Source organism: Ascaphus truei, chromosome 8 (genome assembly GCF_040206685.1).
Source record: "Ascaphus truei isolate aAscTru1 chromosome 8, aAscTru1.hap1, whole genome shotgun sequence".
Lineage (NCBI taxonomy): Eukaryota > Metazoa > Chordata > Amphibia > Anura > Ascaphidae > Ascaphus > Ascaphus truei.
In genome coordinates this window covers 33,518,012-33,529,824 of record NC_134490.1, presented here as the reverse complement: position 1 = coordinate 33,529,824, position 11,813 = coordinate 33,518,012, and the positions used below count along the sequence as shown (strand labels likewise).

The window sequence follows — 11,813 nt, the reverse complement described above, 5'->3', positions numbered from 1 at the left end:
CCTACGGCTCCCCTGAGTGCTGGGAAGGTAAGCTGCACATTGGGTATCACTGGGTAGTTGTTAGCACTAGTCATTTACTTCACTTGAGCTGAGGTTACAGATCAGACATTCTTTGGGAAACAATTCCAGCTTCAAATTGCAAAGCCAGTATAACCAGTCTCACACTGATGAGACACAAGAGGTCGAAACGGCTGTCTGTGAGTAGGGTTACCGACTATGCACTTCTTTAACCCAGGCTGTGCTGAAAAGCTGTGTAATACGTCAGGCATAAGCTTACAGGGATCCATGTTAAAATAGATTTGAAGCAAAAGGTGACACTGCTCATTTACATGTCATTTCCCAGAACTCCTGGCTGCAGTGGAAGAACTACGCTAAGAGATAATGGGGAAAGGCAGGATTGCCGGCAGTGGCGTAACTACCACCCAGGACGCCCGGGAACGTCTCAGGGGCCCCAACACGGAGGGAGAGGGGCCTGAAAGGAGTCCGGACCCTTCCTCTGGACACCTGATGACCCCACCACCCAAGCGGTTAGAGAGGTCCTGTGTTCTGACCAACAGCGATGAGACATTGCTAGAGAGAGCAGGGCCTCTGACACAACAGCCCTCCTCCATGATGTTGCGGTGTCATGTGACGCTGCATCGTTATGGCGACACGATATCACATGCCGACGTGGGCCCCTTAAGGCGGAGTTACGCCACTGGTTGCAGACCTGTCTGAGACATGGGAATGTGCTCACAAATTTGTATTTGCTGCAATTCATATATATATATATATATATATATATATATATAGCAAATGGAAATATAACTGTATGCTCATTTGCATGTCTTAGACAGGTCTGCAACCCCACCTTTCACCATTATCACCCAGCACACAGCACTTCCAGTGCAGCAAGGGATTCTGGGAAATGACATGCAAATGAGCACACAGTGCCACCTTTTGCTTCAAAACCACACACACACACACACACGTGTGTGTTGTGGTGGAAACCTACCCAAGCTTCATATTGCAAAGCGAGTATAACCAGCCTCACATTGATGAGACCCAAAAAGTCAAAACAGCTGTCTGTGAGTGGTTTATCTGGCTATGCATCTTAAACCAGACTGTGCTGAAAGCTGTGTAATGCAGCGAGCTTAAGCTTATAAGGGTCCATATCAAAATGGATTTCAGGCAAAAGGTGGCACTGTGTGCTCATTTTCATGTTATTTCCCAGAATCCCTTGCTGCAGTGGAAGCGCTGTATACTGGGCGATAATGGTGAAACGCAGGGTTGCACACCTGTCTAAGACATGCAAATGAGCACAAAGTAATATTTCCATTATAAAATAAATGGAAATATTACTGTGTGCTCATTTGCATGTCTTAGACAGGTCTGCAACCCTGCTTTTCACAATATTCACCTAGCATACAGTGCTTCCACTGCAGCAAGGGATTCTGGGAAATGACATGCAAATGAGCACAATTCACCTTTTGCCCGAAATCTATTTTCACATGGAACCCTTATATGCTAATACTCGCTGTTAACACAGCTTTTAAGCACAGCATGGGAAGCAGATGCAAAGCCAGAGAAATCACTCACAGACATGTTTCGACCTTAATGAGTCTCATCAGTGGTTGTAACTGGCTTTGCAATTTTCAAGGTTGTAGGATTTACCATCACATTTTACATTATGGTGGGTGAAAAGGCAACAAGAAACCTCCACCATATTGCATATAGCAAACAAACAGATCACTTGTGTGCACATTCATATATACGGTGTGTTTGTTTAACGTCTGTGTCCGTGTTTAATGTTAAATCCTGACCCTATCAGTGCTGGAAGGGCCTGCAATACCAGCACTGAAGGGATCACAGATAGGCTGCCCCCTTCTCTCCCTCCCTACCTCCCTTTCCCACTCTGCCTCCCTTTCCCACTCTGCCTCCCACTCACAGGCACACCCCCTTCCAGGGAGAAAACTGCAGTACCCCCCAGCCGCCGGCAGGGTGCACCGAAGAGCAGCGCTGCGCGGTCCTGATGCCGGGGCTCAGTTTCCAGCTGAGAGCTTTGCCTGTGTGACTGATCCAGCCTACCGAGGGGCTGGAGATGGCCAGACTGACGGAGAGAGAGGCGAAGAGGCAGCAGCATCACCAGCAGCAGCAGCCCAGACCCTGCCCCATGAGCGGCCCCGAGCCCCCTGCTCAGCAGCCAGACAGCATGAAGGACCTGGATGCCATCAAACTGTTTGTGGGGCAGATCCCCCGTAACCTGGAAGAGAAGGACCTGAAGCCCCTGTTTGAGCAGTTTGGGAAGATCTACGAGCTCACCGTGCTGAAAGACAGATACACGGGCATGCACAAAGGTGAGGACCAGCATGTACACCCTTCTCCTGCTCCCCCTTTTCTAATGCATTTGTATCCTCTTGTCTCACCCCCCACCTCTCCTCTTTCTCCTTTCTCATCCCCCCTCTCCTCTTCCTCCTTTCTCAGCCACCTCTCCTTTTCCTCCTTTCTCACCCCCTCCCCTCTTCCTCCTTTATCACCCCCTCTCCTCTTCCTCCTTTCTCATTCCCCTCTCCTCTTCCTCCTTTCTCAACCCCCTACCCACTTCCTCCTCTCCTCTTCCTCCTTTCCTCTTCCTCCATTCTCCCCCCCTCCCCTCTTCCTCCTTTCTCAGCCCCCCTCTCTTCCTCCTTTCTCATCCCTCCCCTATCCTCTTCCTCTTTTCTCACCCCCCTCTCATCTTCCTCCTTTCTCATCCCCCTCTCCTCTTCCTCCTTTGTCATCCCCCCTCTCCTCTTCCTCCTTTCTCTTGCACACTCACCCAATTTTTTATGCATTTTCATCCCCATCTCCTCCCCCCTCCCCCCTTCCCCCTCCTTTTTAGGCATTGTTACCTTTATCTCTGTCCCTCACTCATTTTTTGCACTCATTCTTTTATCATCCAATCCCATCCTCCCTCTTCCCACTTCTATTTCTTACTCGCTCCTTCGTTCAGGCCACTTCATCCCATCTCCCTCCTCTCTCCTCTCCTCTCTTTTTCAACATGTCTTACACTCTGCCTCATATTTTCCCCATGTCTCCTCTTCCTCACTCCTTTTCATCTCCTCTTTCACACTCTCTCCTTTAATGATGCTCTCTCTCTCTCTCTCCCCTCTGTCTTCTCTTTACACTCACTCATTGGTATACACTTTTTACCCCTATCTCTCTCTCTTACCCCCTGTCATTTTTCCCTGTCTCTTATCTTCCCCTGTCTCTTCTTGGCCCCATCTGTCTTTATTCCCTCTCCTCTTACTCTCATTTTACCCCCATCTCTCCCTTACCCTATCTCCTCATCCTCACTCCTTTTTGGTCCCCACCTATCTCTCCATCTCTTCCTTTTTTACTGCCCCTGTCTCCTCTCGCACATTCATCCTCCTCTTTCTCTTTCTACCTTTATCATCCTCTTATAAACTCACCGTTTTTTTTGCATGTTATTCCAATCTCTGTCTGTCTCCCTTCCCCCTTCTACCTCTTTCTCTTCTCCTGTATCTCTCTTCCTCTCTTCTACCTGTATCTGTTATTACACTCTTCTTTTTAATGTCACTCTCTTCCCTTCCTTTCTGTTGTACTGTCTCTGTTTTCCTGTGCCCTACCACCTCCATGTCCTTCCCCTTTCTTTGACTGTTTCAATTGCCCCTACCCCCCCCCCCCTCTTTCTTGCCCCAATATCTACCTTTCTCTCATCTCTGAATCCTTTCCTTTTCTCACCTTCATTCATCTGGATTTCCCTTTCCCCATTTAATATACATCCCTCTCCCTTCTCATCCACATATGCCCTATACCTTCTCTACCTTTCTTCTCTTACTCATTTTTTTACCTTCCCTCCATTCTCACACTTCACAATACCTACCCCTCTCCATCCTCTCGCCAATGTCCCTCCTCCTTTTACACACTCACCCTTTCTCCCAAACCATCCTCTACTCCCTCCCTTTATTGCTCCATTATCACCCATCATCATATCCCCCCCTTCTTCCTCATCCTCCTCCTGTGGTTCTCTCCACCCCCCCCCCCCTTTTTTTCCTTTCTTTAACCCTTTATGTATCGGAGAGAGAATATTTCTATCTTGATGACCCTTCTGGTCCATTGTAACCCCATACATGCGGGAGCGGATTCACATTTGGTGGGGGTGGGGGTGGGGGGCAGGAGGGGGTCTCACCCTATTAATTTTAACTTTGCCAGGTTGGGTGGAAGAGGGGTGGGTTCCTTTTTTTTTTTTATTTAACATTGACAACCCCCTCTCCTACCACTCTCAGTATCACCAATCACCGTCTGCACCCAACACCATTCTAAGAATCATCCTTTCTCGTTCTCTTGAATCCACGTCACTCCTCGCAGGTTGGGTTACCCCTTATCTCACCGCTACAGAAGCTATACACTCTCAGCGGTGCTGACAGCCAATTGCAGGCCCCAGCCAAAAGATATTCTCTGTGGGCCCACAGACCCCTCAACCCAGTGTTTTCCAACCTACCGGGCTGGCCCTCTAGGGGGGCCCGGTAGACTTACTAATGGGAGCAGGAACATACACACTGTGATACAGAGACAGAAAGGGGTCAGGAAGAGTTACACAGAATGACTGGCAGTCTATCAATAACAGTCTCTGTTTGTCTGTCTGTCTATGTTAAATCCTTTATGTTTTTTTTTTAATGGGATTTTTGGGGGAACCTGAGCCCTAAAACGTAAATATCTTCCTTTGTGCAAAAGAAATGCATCCAGGGGGCTAATTTAAAAAACAAAATTGGGAACTTTCAATACCAGTACGGTTAGCACCCCACTAAACTTATTGGCGTCTTTTATAAAATAAATTATAATGACAGTAGCACCTAAGCAGGGCCGCTGGAACATCAGGTTTGGGTGCCCCACACATGAGTCGGGTTTAGGGTGCCTGGCCTGGTTCACATTATCCAGGGGCCTTGTGTGTTTGGTTCCTGCTGCTCCTTGCTGACAACACTGTGATTTGTAATGGGGGAACAGCAGCCACATTGCCAGGTTGGAGAGCAGGAGCGGGAAGGCTCCCCCTTGCATCAAAATAGAGGGGGATAGGGGTCCGTGGCACCCCTTATTTTTTCCTTCCAACCCCCTCGACCGAGGCGATATATTTAACCCTTAACCCGCCCGTCAGGGCTTGCAACACGCCACAGTATGTTGCAAGCATTTCAGACAGTGAAAGGGTTAAGAGAAAGTAAGTGAGCATTGAAAACCACTTAGAGTGTAAGCTCTGCAAGGCAGGAATGCCTCTTTCCAGGGTGCAGACATTTAGTGCTCCTAGCCCTGTACTGTGTGATCAATCCCCATGTTAGCCCCATTCCTTAGCCTACATGGAATTCATTATATTAATACAAATATTCATAATATTGCTACACCCCATCTAGCATTGTGTGTTTCCAATATCCAAGTAAGCAACCTAATAAACCCCGGAGACCTCGCATATTATTTTCTGTACTTTATGTACGGGTGTATAATAACATCTGTGTATTATTTTATTCTATTATCACACACTGCATAGGATCCCCCTTTTTCTGCTGAATCTATAGGATTCTCACATCTCTGCACCCCAATTTTCTGGGCCCATGTCTCTCCTACATTCACATTCTCTGGTTACCCACAAACGCTGTAATCTTATTATCTAAGACATAATGTTATATCCTCCCCTCATCCTGCTCTTTCTTTTACCCCCTTTCATTCTTCTTTACCTGCACCTGGTCTAACCTTTAAAGCTCTACAGCCCCCTCCTCACTCTCTTCACCTGTCTTTCTTTTTATTCTGAATTATATCCTTCTCTCTCTCGCTCTCTCACTTTCCCTCCTTCCATCTCTCTGTTTCTGTCTCTCTCTCTCTCTCTCTCTCTCTCTCTCTCTCTCTCTCTCTCTCTCTCTCTCTCTCTCTCTCTCTCTCTCTCTCTCTCTCTCTCTCTCTCTCTCTCTCTCGTCTCTTCCTCTCTCTCTCTCTCTCTCCTCTCTCTCTCTCTCTCTCTCTCTCTCTCTCTCTCTGTGTCGGTCTGTCTGTCTGTCTCACCCTCTCTCTCCTCTCCTCTCTCTCTGTCTCACCCTCACTCTCTGTCTCACCCTCACTCTCTGTCTCACCCTTACTCTCTGTCTCACTCTCACTTCTGTCTCACCCTGTGTCTCACCCTCTCCTCTCTCTCTCTCTGTTCTCACCCTCTCTCTCTCCCTCACTCTCTGTCTCACCCTCACTCTCTGTTTCCACCCTCACTCTCTGTCTGACCCTCTCTCTTCGTGTCTCACCCTCTCTCTCATCCTCTCTCTTCTCTCTCTCTGTCTCACCCTCGTCTCTCCTCTCTCTGTCTCACCCTCTCTCTCCTCTCTCTCTGTCTCACCTTCTCTCTCACATCTTTCCCCTTTGCTGTAACGCTTCCCGTCCATTCCCTCTTTAGAATAAGATATTTCCTCTCCCACTTTTTCACATATTCTCCCTTTTTATATATATATATATATATATATATGTAAATTATATATATATATATATATATATATATATATATATATATATATATATATATATATATATAGGCTCCATGTGTATGGATATTTCAGGGAAAAGGTGACACATTGTGTGCCTCATTTGCATGTCATTTCCCAGAATCCCTTGCTGCCGTGGGAGCACTGAATGCTAGGTGATAATGCTGAAAGGCAGGGTTGCAGACCTGTCTACGACATGTGAATGTGCTCACAAGTGATATTCTTTATTGGCTATATGCTAACGTTGGAGGTTTTTTTTGTTGCCTTTTTCACCCACCATAACTTAAAAAAAAAATATATATATTTATATTTATATACAGCCCTGGGATCATTGATCCTGACAGCAGAGTGCTGGGCATGTCACAGGAGATGGCATTTTATTACTCTTCTTTTCCAGAGTTGTAGAATTTAACCCCGTCAGCCTTCTGATAGCCTCTTCACCCTGCCGGGATTCGGCCTATCAAATGATTAGGGGGAAAGTTACCACCCGTTATAGTGAAAAGGCAAAGTAGTCATATCTAGTGACTAAGGCTGCGCTTATAGTGCCTGGCGACGCGACGTCGCTCGAAAACAAATAAATTGACTTATAGTAAGCGCGACGTGGACGGAGCGACGGAGCGGAAACAAATTTGGTAGCCGGGTCCTATTTCATTTTTTAGAGACAGTCGCCACATGTGACTGTCTCTAAACCAATCAGAGACTGTGGCCCGCCCCTTTGGTGACGTTGCTGGTGGCGACGTCACCGGTCGCCGTCGCCAGCATTATAAGCGCGGCCTAATAGGGGTCACAAGGTTGGGCAGCAGGATGTTGTTATAGGGAGGGTATATCAGGGCAGTGGGGATGGCAGTAGGGGTGTTGGGGTGTATAGGGAGAGGTATAACAGGGCAGTGAGGAAAGCAGCAGGGTGTTGGGGTGTATAGGGAGGGGGTATAACAGGGCAGTGAGGATGGCAGCAGGGTGTTGGGGTGTATAGGGAGGGGTATAACAGGGCAGTGAGGAAAGCAGCAGGATGTTGGGGTGTATAGGGAGGGGGTATAACAGGGCAGTGAGGATGGCAGCAGGGTGTTGGGGTGTATAGGGAGGGGTATAACAGGGCAGTGAGGAGGGCAGCTGGGTGCTGGGGTGTATAGGGAGGGGTATAACAGGGCAGTGAGGAAAGCAGCAGGATGTTGGGGTGTATAGGGAGGGGGTATAACAGGGCAGTGAGGATGGCAGCAGGGAGTTGGGGTGTATAGGGAGGGGTATAACGGCAGTGGGGATGGCAGCAGGGTGTTTGGGTGTATAGGGAGGGGTATAACGGGGCAGTGAGGATGGCAGCAGGGTGTTTGGGTGTATAGGAGGGGTGTAACATGGCAGTGAGGAAAGCAGCAGGGTGTTGGGGTGTATAGGGAGGGGTATAAGAGGGCAGTGAGGATGGCAGCAGGGTGCTGGGGTGTATAGGGAGGGGTATAACAGCTCAGTGAGGATGGCAGCAGGGTGTTGGGGTGTATAGGGAGGGGTATAACAGCTCAGTGAGGATGGCAGCAGGGTGTTGGGGTGTATAGGGAGGGGTATAACAGGGCAGAGAGGAAGGCAGCAGGGTGTTGGGTTGTATAGAGAGGGGTATAACGGCAGTGAGAAGGCAGCAGGGTGTTGGGGTGTATAGGGAGGGGTATAACAGGGCAGTGAGGATGGCAGCAGGGTGTTGGGGTGTATAGGGAGGGGTTTAACAGGGCAGAGAGGAAGGCAGCAGGGTGTTGTGGTGTATAGGGAGGGGTATAACAGGGCAGTGGGGATGGCAGCAGGGTGTTGGGGTGTATAGGGAGGGGTTTAACAGGGCAGTGAGGATGGCAGCAGGTGTTGGGGTGTATAGGGAGGGGTATAACGGCAGTGAGGATGGCAGCAGGGTGTTGGGGTGTATAGGAGGGGTATAACAGGGCAGTGAGGAAGGCAGCAGGGTGTTGGGGTGTATAGAGAGGGGTATAACAGGGCAGTGAGGATGGCAGCAGGGTGTTGGGGTGTATAGGAAGGGGTATAACAGGGCAGTGGGGATGGCAGCAGGGTGTTGGGGTGTATAGGGAGGGGTTTAACAGGGCAGTGAGGATGGCAGCAGGGTGTTGGGGTGTATAGGGAGGGGTATAACAGGGCAGTGAGAAGGCAGCAGGGTGTTGGGGTGTATAGGGGGGTATAACAGGGCAGTGAGGAGGCAGCAGGGTGTTGGGGTGTATAGGAGGGGTATAACAGGGCAGTGAGGATGGAAGCAGGGTGTTGGGGTGTATAGGGAGGGGTATAACAGGGCAGTGAGAAGGCAGCAGGGTGTTGGGGTGATAGGGGGGTATAACAGGGCAGTGAGGAGGCAGCAGGGTGTTGGGGTGTATAGGGAGGGGTATAACAGGGCAGTGAGGATGGCAGCAGGGTGTTGGGGTGTATAGGGAGGGTATAACAGGGCAGTGAGGATGGAAGCAGGGTGTTGGGTGTATAGGGAGGGGTATAACAGGGCAGTGAGGATGGAAGCAGGGTGTTGGGGTGTATAGGAGGGGTATAACAGGGCAGTGAGAAGGCAGCAGGGTGTTGGGGTGTATAGGGGGGTATAACAGGGCAGTGAGGAGGCAGCAGGGTGTTGGGGTGTATAGGGAGGGGTATAACAGGGCAGTGAGGATGGAAGCAGGGTGTTGGCGTATATAGGGAGGGGTATAACAGGGCAGTGAGGAGGCAGCAGGTTGTTGGGGTGTATAGGGAGGGGTATAACAGGGCAGTGAGGATGGCAGCAGGTTGTTGGGGTGTATAGGGAGGGGTATAACAGGGCAGTGAGGATGGCAGCAGGGTGTTGGGGTGTATATGGAGGGGTGTAACAGGGCAGTGAGGAAAGCAGCAGGGTTTGGGGTGTATAGGGAGGGGTATAACAGGGCAATGAGGATGGCAGCAGGGTGTTGGGGTGTATAGGAAGGGGTATAACAGGGCAGTGAGGATGGCAGCAGGGTGTTGGGGTGTATAGGGAGGGGTATAACAGGGCGGTGAGGAAAGCAGCAGGGTGTTGGGGTGTATAGGGAGGGGTATAACAGGGCAGTGAGGAAAGCAGCAGGGTGTTGGGATGTATAGGGAGGGGTATAACAGGGCAATGAGGATGGCAGCAGGGTGTTGGGGTGTATAGGGAGGGGTATAACAGGGCAGTGAGGATGGCAGCAGGGTGTTGGTGTGTATAGGGAGGGTATAACAGGGCAGTGAGGATGGCAGCAGGGTGTTGGGGTGTATAGGGAGGGGTTTAACAGGGCAGTGAGGAAGGCAGCAGGTTGTTGGGGTGTATAGGGAGGGGTATAACAGGGCAGTGAGGAGGGCAGCAGGGTGTTGGGTTGTATAGGGAGGGGTATAACAGGGCAGTGAGGAAGACAGCAGGGTGTTGGGGTGTATAGGGAGGGGTATAACAGGGCAGTGAGGAAAGCAGCAGGGTGTTGGGTGTATAGGAGGGGTTATAACAGGGCAGTGAGGGGGCAGCAGGGTGTTGGGGTGTATAGGGAGGGGTATAACAGGGCAGTGAGGAAGGCAGCAGGTTGTTGGGGTGTATAGGGAAGGGTATAACAGGGTAGTGAGGAAGGCAGCAGGTTGTTGGGGTGTATAGGGAGGGGTGTATAGGGGGGGTGTAACAGGGCAGTGAGGATGGCAGCAGGGTGTTGGGGTGTATAGGGAGGGGTGTATAGGGAGGGTGTAACAGGGCAGTGAGGAAAGCAGCAGGGTTTTGGGGTGTATAGGGAGGGGTATAACAGGGCAGTGAGGATGGCAGCAGGGTGTTGGGGTGTATAGCAGGGTATAACTGCAGTGAGGATGGCAGCAGGGTGTTGGGGTGTATAGGGAGGGGTATAACAGGGCAGTGAGGAAGGCAGCAGGGTGTTGGGGTGTATAGGAAGGGTATAACAGGGCAGTGAGGAAGGCAGCAGGGTGTTGGGGTGTATAGGGAGGGGTATAACAGGGCAGTGAGGAAAGCAGCAGGGTGTTGGGGTGTATAGGGAGGGGTATAACAGGGCAGTGAGGATGGCAGCAGGGTGTTGGGGTGTATAGGGAGGGTATAACTGCAGTGAGGATGGCAGCAGGGTGTTGGGGTGTATAGGGAGGGGTATAACAGGGCAGTGGGGATGGCAGCAGGGTGTTGGGGTGTATAGGGGAGGGGTATAACAGGGCAGTGAGGAAAGCAGCAGGGTGTTGGGGTGTATAGGGAGGGGTATAACAGGGCAGTGAGGAAGGCAGCAGGGTGTTGGGGTGTATAGAAGGGGTATAACAGGGCAGTGAGGAAGGCAGCAGGGTGTTGGGGTGTATAGGGCAGGGGTTATAACAGGGCAGTGAGGATGGCAGCAGGGTGTTGGGGTGTATAGGGAGGGGTATAACAGGGCAGTGAGGAAAGCAGCAGGGTGTTGGGGTGTATAGGGAGGGGTATAACAGGCAGTGAGGAAAGCAGCAGGGTGTTGGGATGTATAGGGAGGGGTATAACAGGGCAGTGAGGATGGCAGCAGGGGGGTATAGGGAGGGGTATAGGGAGGGGTATAACAGGGCAGTGAGGATGGGGAACAGGGCAGTGAGGAGGGGTATAACAGGCAGTGAGGGGGCAGCAGGTTGTTGGGGTGTATAGGGAGGGGTATAACAGGGCAGTGAGGATGGCAGCAGGGTGTTGGGGTGTATAGGGAGGGGTATAACAGGGCAGTGAGGAAGGCAGCAGGTTGTTGGGGTGTATAGGGAGGGGTATAACAGGGCAGTGAGGATGGCAGCAGGGTGTTGGGGTGTATAGGGAGGGGTATAACAGGGCAGTGAGGAAGGCAGCAGGGTTTTGGGGTGTATAGGGAGGGGTATAACAGGGCAGGAGGAAGGCAGCAGTGGTGTTGGGGTGTATAGGGAGGGGTATATCAGGGCAGTGATGATGGCAGCAGGGTGTGGGGTGTATAGGAGGGTATAACAGGCAGTGAGGATGGCAGCAGGTGTTGGGGTGTATAGGGAAGGGTATAACAGGCAGTGAGGAAGCAGCAGGGTGTTGGGGTGTATAGGGAGGGGTAACAGGGCAGTGAGGATGGCAGCAGGGTGTTGGGGTGTATAGGGAGGGTATAACAGGGCAGTGAGGATGGCAGCAGGGTGTTGGGGTGTATAGGGGAGGGGTATAACAGGGCAGTGAGGATGGCAGCAGGGTGTTGGGGTGTATAGGAAGGGGTATAACAGGGCAGTGAGGATGGCAGCAGGGTGTTGGGGTGTATAGGGAGGGGTATAACAGGGCAGTGAGGATGGCAGCAGGGTGTTGGGGTGTATAGGAGGGGTATAACAGGGCGGTGAGGATGGCAGCAGGGTGTTTGGGTGTATAGGGGAGGG

At 50.9% G+C, this 11,813-nt stretch overlaps 1 protein-coding gene across 2 annotated transcripts in view; it reads left to right on the top strand.

Moving 5' to 3' along the window:
• The first annotated feature begins 1,542 nt into the window (after positions 1-1,542).
• The window catches only part of CELF5 (CUGBP Elav-like family member 5), a 55,949-nt gene continuing 45,678 nt past the window's right edge, over positions 1,543-11,813 (top strand). The window contains exon 1 of one of the 2 annotated variants that reach the window (XM_075611269.1): positions 1,543-2,336. In XM_075611269.1, the coding sequence (XP_075467384.1) occupies positions 2,081-2,336 (256 nt within the window). In that variant the 5' untranslated portion in view covers positions 1,543-2,080. The remainder of the gene's footprint in view (positions 2,337-11,813) is intronic. The other variant, XM_075611268.1, reaches the window with a different exon arrangement.